A 15270-nucleotide genomic window follows, 5' to 3' on the forward strand; every position below is an offset into this window, starting at 1 on the left:
TATACTTAGGGCACAGAAGGCCAGTAATATGAATACTGCTATGGCTATTAGTATCTTTAATGCATTAGTCAGTCATCTGGGTAGCCAAGAGAACAGATAGTTGAACCAGACATAATGTTCAAACTCATCCACCTCTTCCACCATTTTTGTGTGCAGATCTGTTAAAATGGCTATGGCCTCTGAGAGGGTCTCATTCTCCTCATCGCGGGAGGGCTTTTACGTGCAGCAAGAAGGTCCAATTTGTGCACTCATCCCCCCAACCCAAATATGGCCTTCATCAGATCAAGAATGCACCTGTTTTTGAGAGTCATGAGTAGGATCACCCTCAGCTCTTCCTTTATGGCATTGAAGCCTTTCACAGTTGCATTAATTGTTTTCAACAACTTCCATCTGGTTATTGGTAACTACTTTGCATTCGTATTTGCCAGTTACCCCGGGAGAAAAGAAGGACATAAAGAATGATGTCACCCTATTGAACAGTTGGTATTCATCAGGGACGTTATCCAAGGCTTCCATTGATTTAATCAACAATACTTTTTCTGCTTTCTGCATTTTAGTGTAAGAGGTCTTTTATCCCTTAGGTGTGTATTCATTTGGGGAAAGCTGCCAATATGTACCTCACTCTGTGTTACTACTAGCAATGGCATACCTATTATCACCAGACAGCACACTCCTCCCCAATTTAGAGCAAGCTACATATAGTCTCTTGAACCACATGCCCAATAGTGTTCCATTAGCATGGTGGTGTGGAATTTCATACCTGGTTGTGAGTTTGCGTCCACTATTTCACCCATTTTCACTGTGTCATTATTTCTAAAACATAACTTTGGCTCCTTCATTTTAGTTATGTGTAGTGGTCCAACTTCATCTTCCACCCATGATAAAAAATGTAGCTGTTTGTTTCCATTCTTTACAGCATACCCCATGTGCATATTTTTCATTGCATCTATGGATGACTTCACCAAGGTCTCTGCTGTGTCTTCCATTACTCCATCAGCACATTCTCCCCAGAAAAGTGTGTTTCCACTTATTTGCAATTGTAGTTTGTTAAAACAATAACGTAACAGCCTGCCCTGGCCATCTCTATGTCTTAATATTTCATGAGCCACTACCTGGATCTCTGCTGTTTTCTGACCTGTTAGGGTATATACTTCAGCACTTTACCAGGATGTATTTTATCATACGTGCTTCAACGTTATCCATTATGTGTCTCTCCTTTATATAGTTATCTACATATGAGAAATCTGCTTTTGTAACATATTGCATAACGGCCGATTGTCCTTCAGCTTGTCCTCTTGTCAGGCACAGTACAAGATGTAACAAGCAATGTGCTCTGTGTTCTGCTCGCACTACTTGATGTATGACTACTTTAGAGGCAGTCATGGCATGGTTATGAGGGAGCACACAAAACAGCTTTCGTTAGACCTCTCTCCCCACTCGACCCATGTGCTGATGCCACAAATTATATGTAATATGGACAGAATCAGCCATATATTTCTCAGGTGCCTAGAGTGATCTACCATACTTCTTATTAATCTTTGCCCTGTGTGCTTACTGTAGGGAAGTCCCTTGTTGCCTTTTCACTTGTCATTGTAACAATAGTCATATTTGTCATATTTGTTATAAAAAGCACTGACTCTGTCATTGCCATAAGAATAATGAAATAAAGGCTACAAAATGTTTAAAAGTAATCTATAAGCATTATGGCCAGTGTGTCTACCTTCTGCAAATAATTTGAGGTAATGTCTTCTAAGCTGTAAGAGCAAATATCTAACACGATTCAATAATTCCATTCTTTCTGCTGTACAAATAGCCCTTTTTTTGTTTGCTTTTTCAAAAATGATATGATATGATTGTTTATTTATATAGTGCCTGTACACAATGCGTTTCAAAGCACTTCAAGGCAAGGTAGGGAACAAGGGAAAATACAACCACATTCTTACAGGCCATGAACAGTAAGGATGTGAAATTAACTATCGTACTCGGCCTGATGACATTTCAGTTAGTGCTGGAAGGGTTGTGGGGAGGAAAAAAACAGTAATGGTAGGGTGGAGGAAACAGACAAGGTTTCTATCATATTAGGGCCAGGGACGATTCTGATAGAGTAAGTGCATAGAAAAAAGTAAGGGGAGGAGATAGGCAAAGGGAGAAGGGAAAGGAGGAGAGAAAAGAGAGTAAGCAGTCAAAAAGAGTGGAGAAGCAAGAGTGGAGAGCAAATACAATTGCAGAAGTCAGTAGTAACACATAATGTTGCAAGCCAGGATACAAGATGAAGATGGGAGCAGCATGATTCAGGACCACCATGAGTACAAGATGCAAAGGAAGTCCAGCATGAGAGCATAAAAGTCAAATCCAGCGTTGGCCACAAGACAGTGAAGGTGAAGGAAGGCACCAGGTCGGCGGGGCTTGCTAAGTGGTGAAAAAGAGCAGCAGGCAGGAAGGTACCAGGTGGGCGGGGCTTAGGCCAGGTGACCTAGATCCACTTGCACCTGCTCCCCATCTGCAAAGGAAAAGAAGCTGGAGGGCTCCTTAAGTAGGGAAACAGAGCGGCAAGCAGGAAGGCACCAGGTACCAGGTGGGCGTGGTTTGCTAAGTGGTGAAAAAGAGCAGGAAGCAGGAAGGCACCAGGTTGGCGGGGCTTGCTAAGTGGTGAAAAAGAGCGGCAAGCAGGAAGGCACCAGTTGGCCGGGGCTTGCTAAGTGGTGAAAAAGAGCAGCAGGCAGGAAGGTACCAGGTGGGCAGGGCTTAGGGCAGGTGACCTAGATCCACTTGCACCTGCTCCCCATCTGCAAATGAAAAGAAGCTGGAGGGCTCCTTAAGTAGGGAAACAGAGCGCAAGCAGGAAGGCACCTGGTGGCCGTGGCTTGCTAAGTGGTGAAAAAGAGTGGGAAGCAGGAAGGCGGTTACCAGTCATTTGGTCGAAAACCAAATGGTCGAATGACCATTTGATCGAAGTAAAATGGTTGGAAAAAAAGGTCGCATTTTTTTTTTATTTTTATTTTTTATTTTATGGGGGGGGTTCCCACACAAACCCCCTTTTTCTTTATTAAAAATATTTTTTAAGCAACCAAAACTTAAACAAAATATATAAATAAATAAATAAATAAAAAAATTCGACCTAGATCCACTTGCACCTGCTCCTCATCTGCCTTCAAAGATGGAACCTTGTTACGATTGCAAAGACACTCTTCAAAAATAAGTTATGCCTTAATGTATAGTCCTGGCTCCTACAAGGGGATATGTGCACATACGATAAGACAAAACAATATTAAATATAACTGTTATAGGCAACATTTCCTGGTTTTCTTTAGTGTTAATCAGGTATGATGCTTCAAGTTTTTTGTGTGAATGTCATAAAAAGGATATCTTTGGCTGAATATTTTAAAAGCGTACACAAAAAATCAATAATCTTCTTCTTGCTGTTGAGTTCTCCTTGTCACAGACCTTGTTTGCACTGGTCTCATCTCTTCTTCATCTTTGGGCTCAGGGTTCATTGGCAGGCGGGTCTCTCCTTTGTAGAGCTTGACCTCACAGAGGTGCATCCAGTTCTTTTTTCCTAATAGTTTTACAGTAGTTAGGGTAGCTACCTCTACTATAAAGGGTCAATTAAAACCTGGCATCTTGGCAAATTCTTGGAGAGGACCTTGTCTCCTGGAAACAGTTTTAGTGGCTGTAACAAAACATCAGGATCAACTTGTTTGTTGTCATCATCAGTCTTCGTTGACCTCTTCTGCCATGCTCAAAGCTGTTAAAACATCATTTAATAGACCCTGTCACAGCAGTCAAATAATCATGAATTTCAGCTCCCAATACATTTACAAGACTTATGTGTATTGGGTTGAGCTTGAGTGGGAGGTCAAGGGGTATGTGCATACAGCTCATGTGGAGTCTGTTGATGAGCAGAGCCATGTTGATTATGTAATGCAAACTGGGCTAATGGAACGCAATAGCCATCCTTTTCTCACGGTCCCTTTTAACTTTGCAATTTGTTCCTTGAGGCAGCCGTCGAGGTTCTCACAAATGTTGTTTACTTGTGGGTGGCAAGCAGAAGAAAATGTGTGCTTAATACTCACAAGAGAGTGATGTGTTCAAATGCTTCATTTACAAAATGTGGTCCATTATTAGACCTGAGAACTTCACACACTCCCCACCTTGGAAATACCTCATGTACGAGGAACTTTGCTGCACATGTTGCATCACGGTGTGTACATGGGCCTGCTTCAAGTCTCTGCTGCACCCGTGTTCTGTCTCGATGAACACCAAAATGTCATCTTATATTGTATCACTGTACTGTCAAGAAGTATGTTTCCTACATCCATTTGTAACATTTGATTGAAGACCAAAGGTGACTCGTAGTACCCCCGAGGTAAACAAGTATGCATTTATTTCATCCCATGATAGGTAAACAAGGTTCAAATCTTGGTGGTCTTCATGGATTGGAATTGAAAACAAGGCATTCCTTAAATCAGTCACTGTAAAATATTTAGCGTTGGATGGGATATTACACAATATCGTGGCTAGGTTCAAAACCAACAAAAACTCAGCTTCAACAATATTGTCCCGGGGGAAATAAACCTGAAAAAATCTCCATGACGCCCTTGTATCTTTTATCACTGGGTACACAGCTGTGTTGGATAGGGATTCTGATGGCACCAATATCATTTGTCGCATCAGGGCAGCAATGGTGTCATAAATCCCTTTGTCTGCTTCTTTTGACATTGGGTACTGTCTTACGCACTGCAAAATAGTTCCATCTATACATTTTATTTTGACTGCCCCTACTCATTTCAATAGGCCATAGGCATTTGGACTGCTGGTCAACAATGTGCTGAGTACCTGTACCAAATCTTCCTGGAGGATGGTTGGTATCTTTTTTACTAATGACATTCTCTGAGGTATTTGGCTGCTTTAAAATTCTTTGCTGGTATGTTAATCTTATATTAAACATTACTTCATCATCTGAATCATCATCTGTAGACAAGTCTTTATCTGTCAAATCAGTCAGTCTGTATCTGTAACGCTCACCTGATTCCCGTAGAGGCGCCGGTCTTGACTGGGCGTATACCGTATCTTCAAAGGTGATGTGTAACACACGGCTGGCTCTTTGGGCTGGACCTCTGTGCACTGTATGTTTGACTCGAAGGGTAAGATGTCTGCAGATAGAAAATATGGGATTAATGAACTGGGTTATTGAATGTCTCTCTCTTCTTCCCTTTCTCTTCTCCTGTAGAACCCCGAAGGTTAACGCTCTCACCTTAGGTAAGTGAACGCGGTGCTCTCCATCTGCCTCGGGGCAGGGTGCTGTAACCAGTTTCTTCACTGGATAAGGGGAGCAGGCCTCTTGACTTCAGAGGACTGCTGTCCGTCGTTTACTGCACGAACGGTAAGTTTCGAGTAATTCTAATGTCTTTAAAGTCTTTAGTAATGATGTCTCTTGTTTTTGCAGGGTTCCGGCGAAGTGAGTTGAAGATGTAGCCCGTGTGATGAATAGAAGCGCCTGGAAGCACGTAAGTAAGCGCTTGTTGCCTGCTTCACGATGCGCTCTGACTGTCTTTTTATTTTGCAGGTACAAGTTCGGAGCGGCTGCAGGGTGCCGGAATACCCACTGGGTTAGATGTGGAAAGGAGTAATGGCACATGAGTATTAAAGTTCCCCAATGTCTTTAAACGCACCTTGTTTTGTCTTTCAGATGCGGGATGCAGCGCCGAAGGCCTCCGGAGCGTGCGAAGAGTTGGTAAGCTTTTGTCTTTCAGATGCCGGAATGCAGTGTGAAGACCTCCGGAGCGCACGAAGAGTAGGTAAGCCTTTGTCTTTCAGAATGCAGCACGAGGCGTTGGTGACAGCCGATGGCCCAGGTAAGTGAAGAGCTGTCACTGAAGACCGTAATGCTAACCTGTTCTTTCTTGTCTTTATAGGTGTTGCTGAAGACTGGATTCAGGATGGTAAGCCTTTTTCCTTAGGCCCAGGATCAGATGCAGAAGACACGATGAGCGTTCTGCTGCAGAGGATGCAGAATAACGCAAAGCAAGATTCATCCATCGGGTGTGGTTTAAATAGCCTCCTGTAGTGCTTAGGTGTCTCCTTCCACAGCCACGCCTAGGTAAGAAAAGAGTTCCTGCTTTCCAGAAGAGTTCCAGTGTTCTGAACCTAGGGAGTGGCTCCTGCCCCACCCAACAGGAAAAGTAGTTCCAACCAGAAGAGGATCAGAGGCTCAACTGGCAGGCAAGTAAGCAGCATGGTCTGCTGCAGGTAAATCCACCCAAGCATTATGAGCCCGGCGCTTCCAGCGCTGGGACTGGGCATATTTATGAGCCTGGTGCCACTGGCGCCAGGACTGGGTCCAAAAGGTGCCAATTGGGACTGGTTGGCACTCGGAACCTGGGTTATGAATCTGCTTCCAAGGGAGTTGGGAAAACCCTGACCTTTTGGAAGCAGAGATCATGACAGTATCCCTCATTAAGAGCTATCACTGTGCTCCAGTGTATTCCCTCCTCATCAACTACATGTCTTCTCTTACTATTTCTGCCTCTAGCTCTATTGTGATCCCTTGCCCTTCCTCCTCATCCATGGGTACTTCTGATTTGAATAAAATCCCATAGGCAATTGTATCACTATACCCTGTATTCTTGGATGCCATGCTAACAGTATGTGTACTCCGTAAACAGAATAAGTCTGGGTCTAATGGCACCTCCCTTTGTGCTCTGGCCACAAAATGCTGTTATGAATTCTTGTGCATTTACATATTGAATCCCTGGGGTGCAACACATTATACCCTGGTCGGTAAATGATATTGTCATATCCAATGTACTCATCAAGTCTCTCCCCAATATGTTGACTGGTAAATTACGGGAATATAATAATGGAATAGACATGTCATGTTCCCCAATAGTGATAGGCAAAGAATCTCTAAAACAAACCATAGTTTTTGCCCCAGAAAATCCTTTTGTGTTCATGGCAATTTCCCTTCTCTGACACAAGATCGAGGTGCCCCCGTATCTACAAGAAAGGAAAATGTTTTGTCATCTATAGCTACTCTGACTCTCGATTCCTCTTGTGGGTCTGGGGTAACTGATAGGATGGAACACATCAAGTCTTTCTGTGGGCTGTCCTATTGCGGTTAGAAATCCAGTGCTTTGCCGGTAAATAAATTAATCCCTCCTACTACTGTCACATCCCCTGTCTTGGTGTGGGTGCCTGTGGTAATATATTTGCATTCCTTGGTACCGTTGTATTCTGTTGTGTAGGTACTTGCGCTTGTATCGGTGCTTGCTGTGTCTGCATTGGGACTTGTTGTGTTTGCATTTGTGCTTGTTCATTTGCATTGGCCTTCCTTGCTGAGTAGATTACATTTCTGGTGCTTGTGTCTGATACTGCATGTGATCTTGGGCATAATATTCAGGTGGTTCTGGCTGTATGGTAGAAAATGGGCTCACCCCCCTCTTGGACCAGATGCTGGCCAGCTCTGCTGCATGCAGATGCGTGAAATGTGCCCCTACCTTACCACATGTCCAAGATTGATGTGTCTGTCATCCAAACCAAGGTTGCCTTCCATTAAATCCTCCTCCCTGTGTAGCCCGAAATCCAAACCCTCTACCTGTGGGTGCCCCCCTTGTCCTTGTAGAAAATAAGTATCTGCTTCTGATCCTGCTTCCAATCATGAATTTTCTTTCTTTCTCTTGTTTTTTTAACAGACAATGGTACAGTATTGTCTATTGAATCTCTGCCCATGGCTTTGCTTCCATTGCCAAAATCTTTTTGAATTGTCTCTCCACTGCATCGGGTAGCCCCTGACATAATGTATGATAGAAAATAGTTATGTTTTTGTCCTATGGCTCTCAAGTATCTAGCTGCCACTTTTCCTGAATGTCTTCAGTATATGCAGCTGCATCCTTATCCTCATGCATTTTATGTGTCATAATGGCACTCATGTCTGACGAATATGTTTACTGAATCCTAAGTGCTCTCTAAACATCAGCTCAGCAATTATTAAAATGTGCTCTATCATGATTGGTATTCTGGGCCATCACTCCAGGATAGCCTGCACGCTTCCAAATGTCATGTGCCTGCTCCCCTAATGTGGCAGCCAGCAATCATTTTATGTCGCCCACCATTAAAGTCAATCCATTTACCCGCTCCTGATGTCAATGATGGCAGCTTAGAAATTAAATTATATTTGTCCATTTGTCGCCACGGTATATAGTGCGGCCATCTTCCCCCTTTTTCTAATATAGGGAACTGTGTGCACCCCGCTTCTTGTCTGAATGCGGCAATGCTCTTTGTCTTTTGCATTGCCTCTTTCATACTAGTTTTCTTTCGCCCAGTACATTTCTCAACCTATTCACGTAAGGGGTTCTCTCTTCTAAGCTGCTTGATCGCATTTTTGGGCATCTGGGCTAGTCAATGGTTCTTCTTTCTGGTTCCTCCAAATCTAACCATGCTGTCTCTTTCCTTGTCATTATGCTTATTGATGGGGGTCATGCGGCCTCCTCTTCTTCTTCCTCTCGCTCCTCATCTATAAGCATTGCATCATCACTTTCATCTCCTTCATCGTCCTCCGTGTCCTCAAAATCTAGTCTCCCAAGGGGACTTGTTGTATACGTTCCACTCATCACCACCTCCAATACGTTCCTTCACCCATTTTGTGGAGATCCTTCTCTACCCCTCATTATGCTGCTTGCCCCATCCCTCTGCATCTGTTCAGATGCTATTCCTCCTTCACATGGAAGCATATGCTTTTTAAGAATCTCATACAATTACTTACAACGCCTTTCTAAACTCTGTTCTCTTCCTATCAATTTTTGTCTCTTGCCTCTCTGTGTGTCCGGGGGTGTAAGTCCCCTGATAATCTCATCGATTTCTTTTTGTCATCTTTCCAACCCTATTTCTCTCACTCTGTCCCTTTCTTCCTTTTTTTCCCTTTTCCAAATCTCTCTGTCTTTCTCTTTCTGCTTCTTCTCCTTTTCTTTCTCTTTCTTTCACTTATTCATGCTTTATTTCCCTCTATCTTGCTTCTCTTTCCTGTTCCCTTTTTCTTCTTCTTCTTCTTCCTCTTGTCTTTCTATGACTTCCCTTCCCCTTTCTTTACAATTGTCCCTGCCCATTTTTAATCTGAGCATTATTTGTCCTCCTACCCATTCATTTGGGGCTTATTGCCCTGCCTGTTTCTACTTCATACTGATTAAGCATCCATTCCTCTTTCTCCTCTCCATACACTTTCCACAGTTCCGGAATGGCTAGTCGATTCTGCAACTGATTCCCTTTATTGCAGTATGTAAATATGTCAATGGGCCTCATTACACGGATGGCGGTGAACCATGGCGCTATTAGCGCCATGGTTCATGCCGGTAAAATACTGGCACCGCCTTGGTGGAAAGGGGAATTACCACCCTATTCCAAGGTTGGCGGGGCGGTAATTCCCCCTTCCACCATTGCCCTTCCCCATTCCCATTTCTGCCCCATAGGGCTCTATGGGAATGGGGAAGGCGCTAATTACTGTACTGCAAATTGCGGTACCGTAATTACCTGCCTGGTCCCTTTGCGGGTTGGTTTTTAACGCCTGCAAAAAGCAGGCGTTAAATTCCACAACCCACAATGGGACCTCGTAGTAAGGCGGTAAGGATTTACCGGTACCGGTAAACTCTTACCGCCATCCCTGTAATGAGGCCCATTGTGTGTTGCAGTACTGACTTTGAGTGAGTGCCCTCCTGCTGCCAAGGCATAAACATCTTGCCTGCAGTGTCCTTCATCCATTGGGTATGGTACTTAAGGATCTAGTCTTGGTACTGGGGTAATGCATGTTTCCCATGATGATCCGTCACAGTTAAGTTCACTAATACTTAACAAATCCCTGTTTCAACCCTCACTCACTCTCTGTTACCTCTCCTTCAAACTTTTCTCCCATACACATTCCCCTTACTCGCCACACTTCTGCGTCCCTCCATGATACCACACCTTACGCATCACTCAAAAGTCCCTGAGTGACCCCAAAAACTGCGCTCACACGCTAAACCACACCCTTTAGCCCATACAACAATTTCATGTTGTCCACAATATATACCAATGTACACCAAAAATGCAGTTTTCACAAAGTCTTAACTACCAAACACCTCGAATCTGGCATCAGTAATTTCTACAGACATAAATACACTACGACCGCCTTGCCAACTCCTAGTGTGGTAATCTTTTTTGTATTTGTTATTACCTCGTAATGAGGTTTACTATGCAGTCTTCCCTGAATGTGTCAGAAACTCATCATCTTCATCTTTTACTTCATCACAATTTGCTCAATATACAAACATTCCCCTCCCCCTTCATTTTTCCAGGCCGATGATGCTATACTTACATCTGTGGATCAGCAGAGGGCCTTCGGTATTGAGTCTGCCCCAATCAGCTATCTGCCCTCTACCCTACGAGGTGTCCTGCGGGGACCAAACAAGACTTTTTCTCCAAAGGGTCTCCTTTCGACCTCTCTCAGTTCACACGTGATACTGCTCTCCACAGTTCACCTCGTAGTCTTTGGGCCACAGCAGGGAATCCTCAATAATCTGACTACCTTAGCTAACCATCAGCTCTACTACGATATGTTAAAAAGGTCTGGAATAACCAAGTTTATGCAGAGGATGAGAGGCTGGGAAATCTCAAACTCAATAACAGAAATATTCAAAGTAAAAGGCAAAAAACAGCTTTATGAACATCCAAAATAAAGTAGTGGCAGCATACAGGTAAGCAGGTAAGTCACAGCTCTCAGAGCTCTTCATACAAAACAACACTTTTTATACCAAGCATAAGTCACAGTGATGATATCACAATACAAAACCTTTGGGATGAGGGGATTGGTTAATAAGGGTATCTATATACACTTCATACATGTGTTAAACCTTCAATTGGATAACTCTTAACGGATGGCTCCCCTGAGACCACCTCTAAATTGATAACACTGAAAATGCATCGCTTTTACAATAGTTAATTGGTTGGTATCATACATAATGGGTGTCTTGTCACCAGGAGTTTTAATTGGTTGGCTTTGCACTGACTAACCTTGGACAACTGATCATCAAAGCATGGGCCAAACGTGAGTGGTGGAAGAGAGTTCCACGGGCTTCATGTTTTTAATTCAAGAAAAATATCATCCCTCATCTCTAGGCCATGAGCCAGGGTGATTGTCTTTGTAGTTAACCTTGTGTGATGCCTTGTGTGAGGCACATATCCTATCTGTGTTCTTCGCTAATGAATAAATAGTGTTCTTTGGTTATGGGTTACGTGTGGGAGGACTGCATTTGGATTTAATTCACCCTGCATTTATGAGTAGTTTAGCTAATAGGATGAGAGGCTGGGAAATCTCATCCTATTAGCTAAATGTTATGGTCTCCTCTACCTCTAGGGAGTCTCTTGAGTGTATTCTTCATGGGGTATTCTGACTTATAATTACCTGGCACCTGGCTCACAATGGTCAGTTGTACTTTTCCAGACTTTAATTAATTTGGGAGTATACCATTTACATCCTGGGAATACTTATTTCATGCCTTCACCATGGCACTCGGACCCTCCTTATTTTCTTAGTAACCTTGGCTCAGGCTACAAACTACTTTGGCTCAGGCTATGAGCTACTGTCTGCTATCTGCAAAGATCTTAATTTTGTTATTTCAGCATTTTGAATTCTCGTGAAGACCAGTGGTCGAAGTGTATGAAAATAAATAGTCGAACTATGTTCCCTGCTGGCCTGCCCCACTCCTCACAAACCCCATTGCCACGCCCCATCCCATGCACAATACAAACCCACAAACAAATGCGCATGCTGTTTAAGGCAAAGTTCAGTGCAGTACACTGAAGTGCAAGTTTCAACTGCTTCCTGCACTTTTATTTTAAAACGAAATCATTCTGGAATGGTTTCTTTTTTAAATAAAAGTATAGGATCAGTGAAACTTAATTAAATAAAGTAGAGAAGCACCGCTCCCAACTGCTTCAATGCACTTTGGCCACTGGTGAAGCCTTGAGGCCTTTCATTTACTAAGAAGTGTGATGCAGTTTCCAGTTTAGAAAAGATGTCTGTCTGTTACTGTTGCAATTTTATGTTAGTGACCTATACTCGCATGTCGTTCATTTTGCATTCAACTTATATTTATTTATTTATTTACTTATTTATTTATTTATAGAGCTCTTTACATTGCTTATCTTAGTATTTGTCATGTCTTTATGGTTGCAATGTATATATTCTTCATGTATAAATGGACATTTGACTTGGTGCATTTTCTTCATGGTGTGTGCATATGTGCTTATTATCCAATGGATGCATATGCATGATCCTAGGATCTGTTTTTAGTTATTCTTGCCATCTTCAGCTTACATCTTATTCATCCCGTGCTGTACATGTCTGGGATAAGGGCCATATGGTTGCCTTAAAGAATACTTCTTTCTCATTGTTTACAATATTGGACCGGGGGAGGGGCCATGGTTATGGATGACATGTTCATGTGTCTCTCAACACATCCTTACTTTCAAACGAGCAGATTGGTCATCTTACTTGTTTTGCAACAAGGCAACATTGGGACAGCAGTTGATACTCCTAGCTACCACTTAATGTTGTCTCTATTTGAATTCTTGGCTACATGCAAATGAACGATTGGGGCGACCCTTTTCACGCTTCCCACGAACAGATATTTATTAAAAATGATATATCATCCATTTCCTTGGATTAATTTGTGAATGTGTCTTGAATTTGTATTGTGATTTTCAGTGTAGTTTTACAAATGAAAGGTCCTTCAGGGGTACCTGCTGGAAACCGAGGACCTCTACATTGGTAGAAAGATTTTTAAAAAGTACCTTTGTACATGTCTTCAGGTCGTCTTCCATTAAAACGTTGCTTTGTGCAATGATGTCCGGTTATTGAGCAGAATCCCTGCCATCCGATGTTTGCAGCATTACAACCTTTCATCATATGTGCACCTTTATTTACATATTTGAACCAACTGAAACATGGACGCATTGTAAGCAGAGAATAGGTGGATATTTTCAACTGGATGTCTTGAGTCACTACATCGACTCACAACCAAAAATGTAGTACGGCGGAATTAGCCATTTCTCCAACACTACTCATCATATGTTTGATTGGATGGCACTGATATTTTGTGCCGCCCATCACTTTAACACATGCCGCTTAGCTTCTTTAATGCGAATATCATTAACACATTTTGGCATAAGCCGATCTTAAGCCCAGCCCCTTGCTTTAATCAAGTCTTTTTGAACACTTTAAAGTGACAATAAGCCAAAAAATCCAAACATTGGGAGTCAGGAAGTCAAAAACTTTCTTAGGTTGCAGTGTTTTTAAAATTTCGTTTCCAGGTCTGATGATTGACGTTTTCACTCTTTAGGTACTTTCCAGCATTTTCCAGAGTGCCTCCTGTGCCAGGGGCACACATTGGGGCGCTCATATGTCCAGGTGGCAGCTCTGTAAGGCAGAAAGGAATTTGACTGGCACCCCTTCTGACCATTGGCTTCAGTTTTGGTTTATTGCTAGTCATTAATTCTCAAAATGTTAAGAAAGGAATTATTTTGACTTACAAAAAATGTAATAACGTTCATGTAAACACAACACCAAGCGCCCAATTCATGGAACGTTTAGCGCGGTGCACTGACTTTGCACTGCCAACAAATACGTTGAACCAGGCCCAATTTACAGAGCTGCGCAAAGTGTATTTTTGCAGTGCCAATGCACTTTGCTAAGTGGGCCTAATTCACGGTGCAAAGAGTACTTTTGCAGACTTTGCACTGTAAAGATGCACTTTGCACAACTCTGTAAATCAGGCCGGTTTCAACGAGTGTGTTGTAATTGCACTTGGTTATTTATAACACACTTAATACCCAGAGGTTTCTAAGCGTGGAACCCAGGATCGAACCTGAGTTTGCTCCGTGTTTTGTTGCTTCCAAGCCAAGCACGTTGCCCCTGTGCTATCTTCCTGTTGGCAGTGCAGTTACTTTGCACCGAGCTAAACATTCCATGAATTAGGCCCTGAATGTTGTGACTGTCTGTGACCAAATCGTGCGCCTGGATATGAACTAAAATTCAAATGTGCTCCTCCATTTGTCTCATTGAAGTGACTTTGAGGAACATCTGGAGGGGGTTAGTGCGCGGGGGGTGGGGAGTGGGGGGGGTGCTATACAAGCGCACAAAAGCGTACACAGCGTACATCAGCTGCGATGAAAAAGGAAGGATTCTGACATGTCTTGTTCTGCCTCTAGATGTTCCATGAAGACGCCGCCGGAGGATGGCAGCTCGTTGCTGTTGATGTGAACAAGCCCCAAGGCAGAGCTCCGGCTTGCTTACAGGTACTGTACATTCATGCCTCGGCCTCCCCCTCCAGGGACATATCTGTGCTACCGACTAAGAAAATGTGCCTGCCTTTGCTCCGAGTCAGGCCGGTTAAGAAAATTGCAAAGGTTGTTGGGGAAATACACAAACACATTAGGCACGCCACTGAAACTGACTTGATCCCGAGAGCTTCTGTGCACTTTTCAGGGTAGCCCCTGAAATATCAATGTTGATTGTTATCAGTAGGGCAACGACTAGTGGGCAGATTGGGCTTTACCCGCTACACGCTGAAATTATGGGTTCAGTTGACTTGCCCTGGAAGACCTACAGAGCGGTGGCAGGACAGGACACAGACCATAAACGGTTCATTGGGGCTGCAAAGTTAACAAAAGCCCACCAATTGCCAATCCTAACCATTTCGTTGTTAGCAACTGCATTGATATTCATACAATTTTAGGCGATTGAAATCATGAATGGTAGTTAGAAATTGCTTGTCACTGGAGTGATTGGAAGGGTGGTCGGACAGGAGACAGTTCATTCTCTCAGCGGTCCTTGATTGTGCGGTTTTAGACATGAAAGAGAGAGTTAACTGCTTTTAACATTGAAGCTTCACCAAAATAGTCCCTTTAGAATGTGTAAAGAAGTTTGATGTTCCCACACAAGTAAATGTGCCCCTTCTTCAAAGTCTCTGAAGTTAGCACCTCTCTCAACAGTGGAAGTATTACCCACCCGCCCCCTGAAATTGTAGCCTATGTGCACACCTGATTGTTATAATTGACTTGCTACCATTACTCAAATTTTTTTTGCTGTTCAGAAAGCTGACACTGATTTGGTCACGCTCCACACTGTATAAATCTATACCTATAAAATGAAAACATCTTTTGCTATTTAAGTTTTATTCGCTGCTCCTATACATCTTGCGGAAGATCAAAGCAACACGTGGTGGTCATTATAAGTGTCCTCAT

General features: G+C 43.0%; 1 protein-coding gene across 2 annotated transcripts in view; it reads left to right on the plus strand.

The window, feature by feature from the left end:
- Window positions 1–15270, plus strand: part of NALCN (sodium leak channel, non-selective) — a 3431684-nt gene that overhangs the window by 1418589 nt on the left and 1997825 nt on the right. For both annotated transcript variants that reach the window (XM_069637002.1, XM_069637001.1), the window contains one exon: window positions 14236–14322. In XM_069637002.1, the coding sequence (XP_069493103.1) occupies window positions 14236–14322 (87 nt within the window). The remainder of the gene's footprint in view (window positions 1–14235; window positions 14323–15270) is intronic.

This window comes from Ambystoma mexicanum, chromosome 7p, assembly GCF_040938575.1.
Source record: "Ambystoma mexicanum isolate Mex_15411 chromosome 7p, UKY_AmexF1_1, whole genome shotgun sequence".
Lineage (NCBI taxonomy): Eukaryota > Metazoa > Chordata > Amphibia > Caudata > Ambystomatidae > Ambystoma > Ambystoma mexicanum.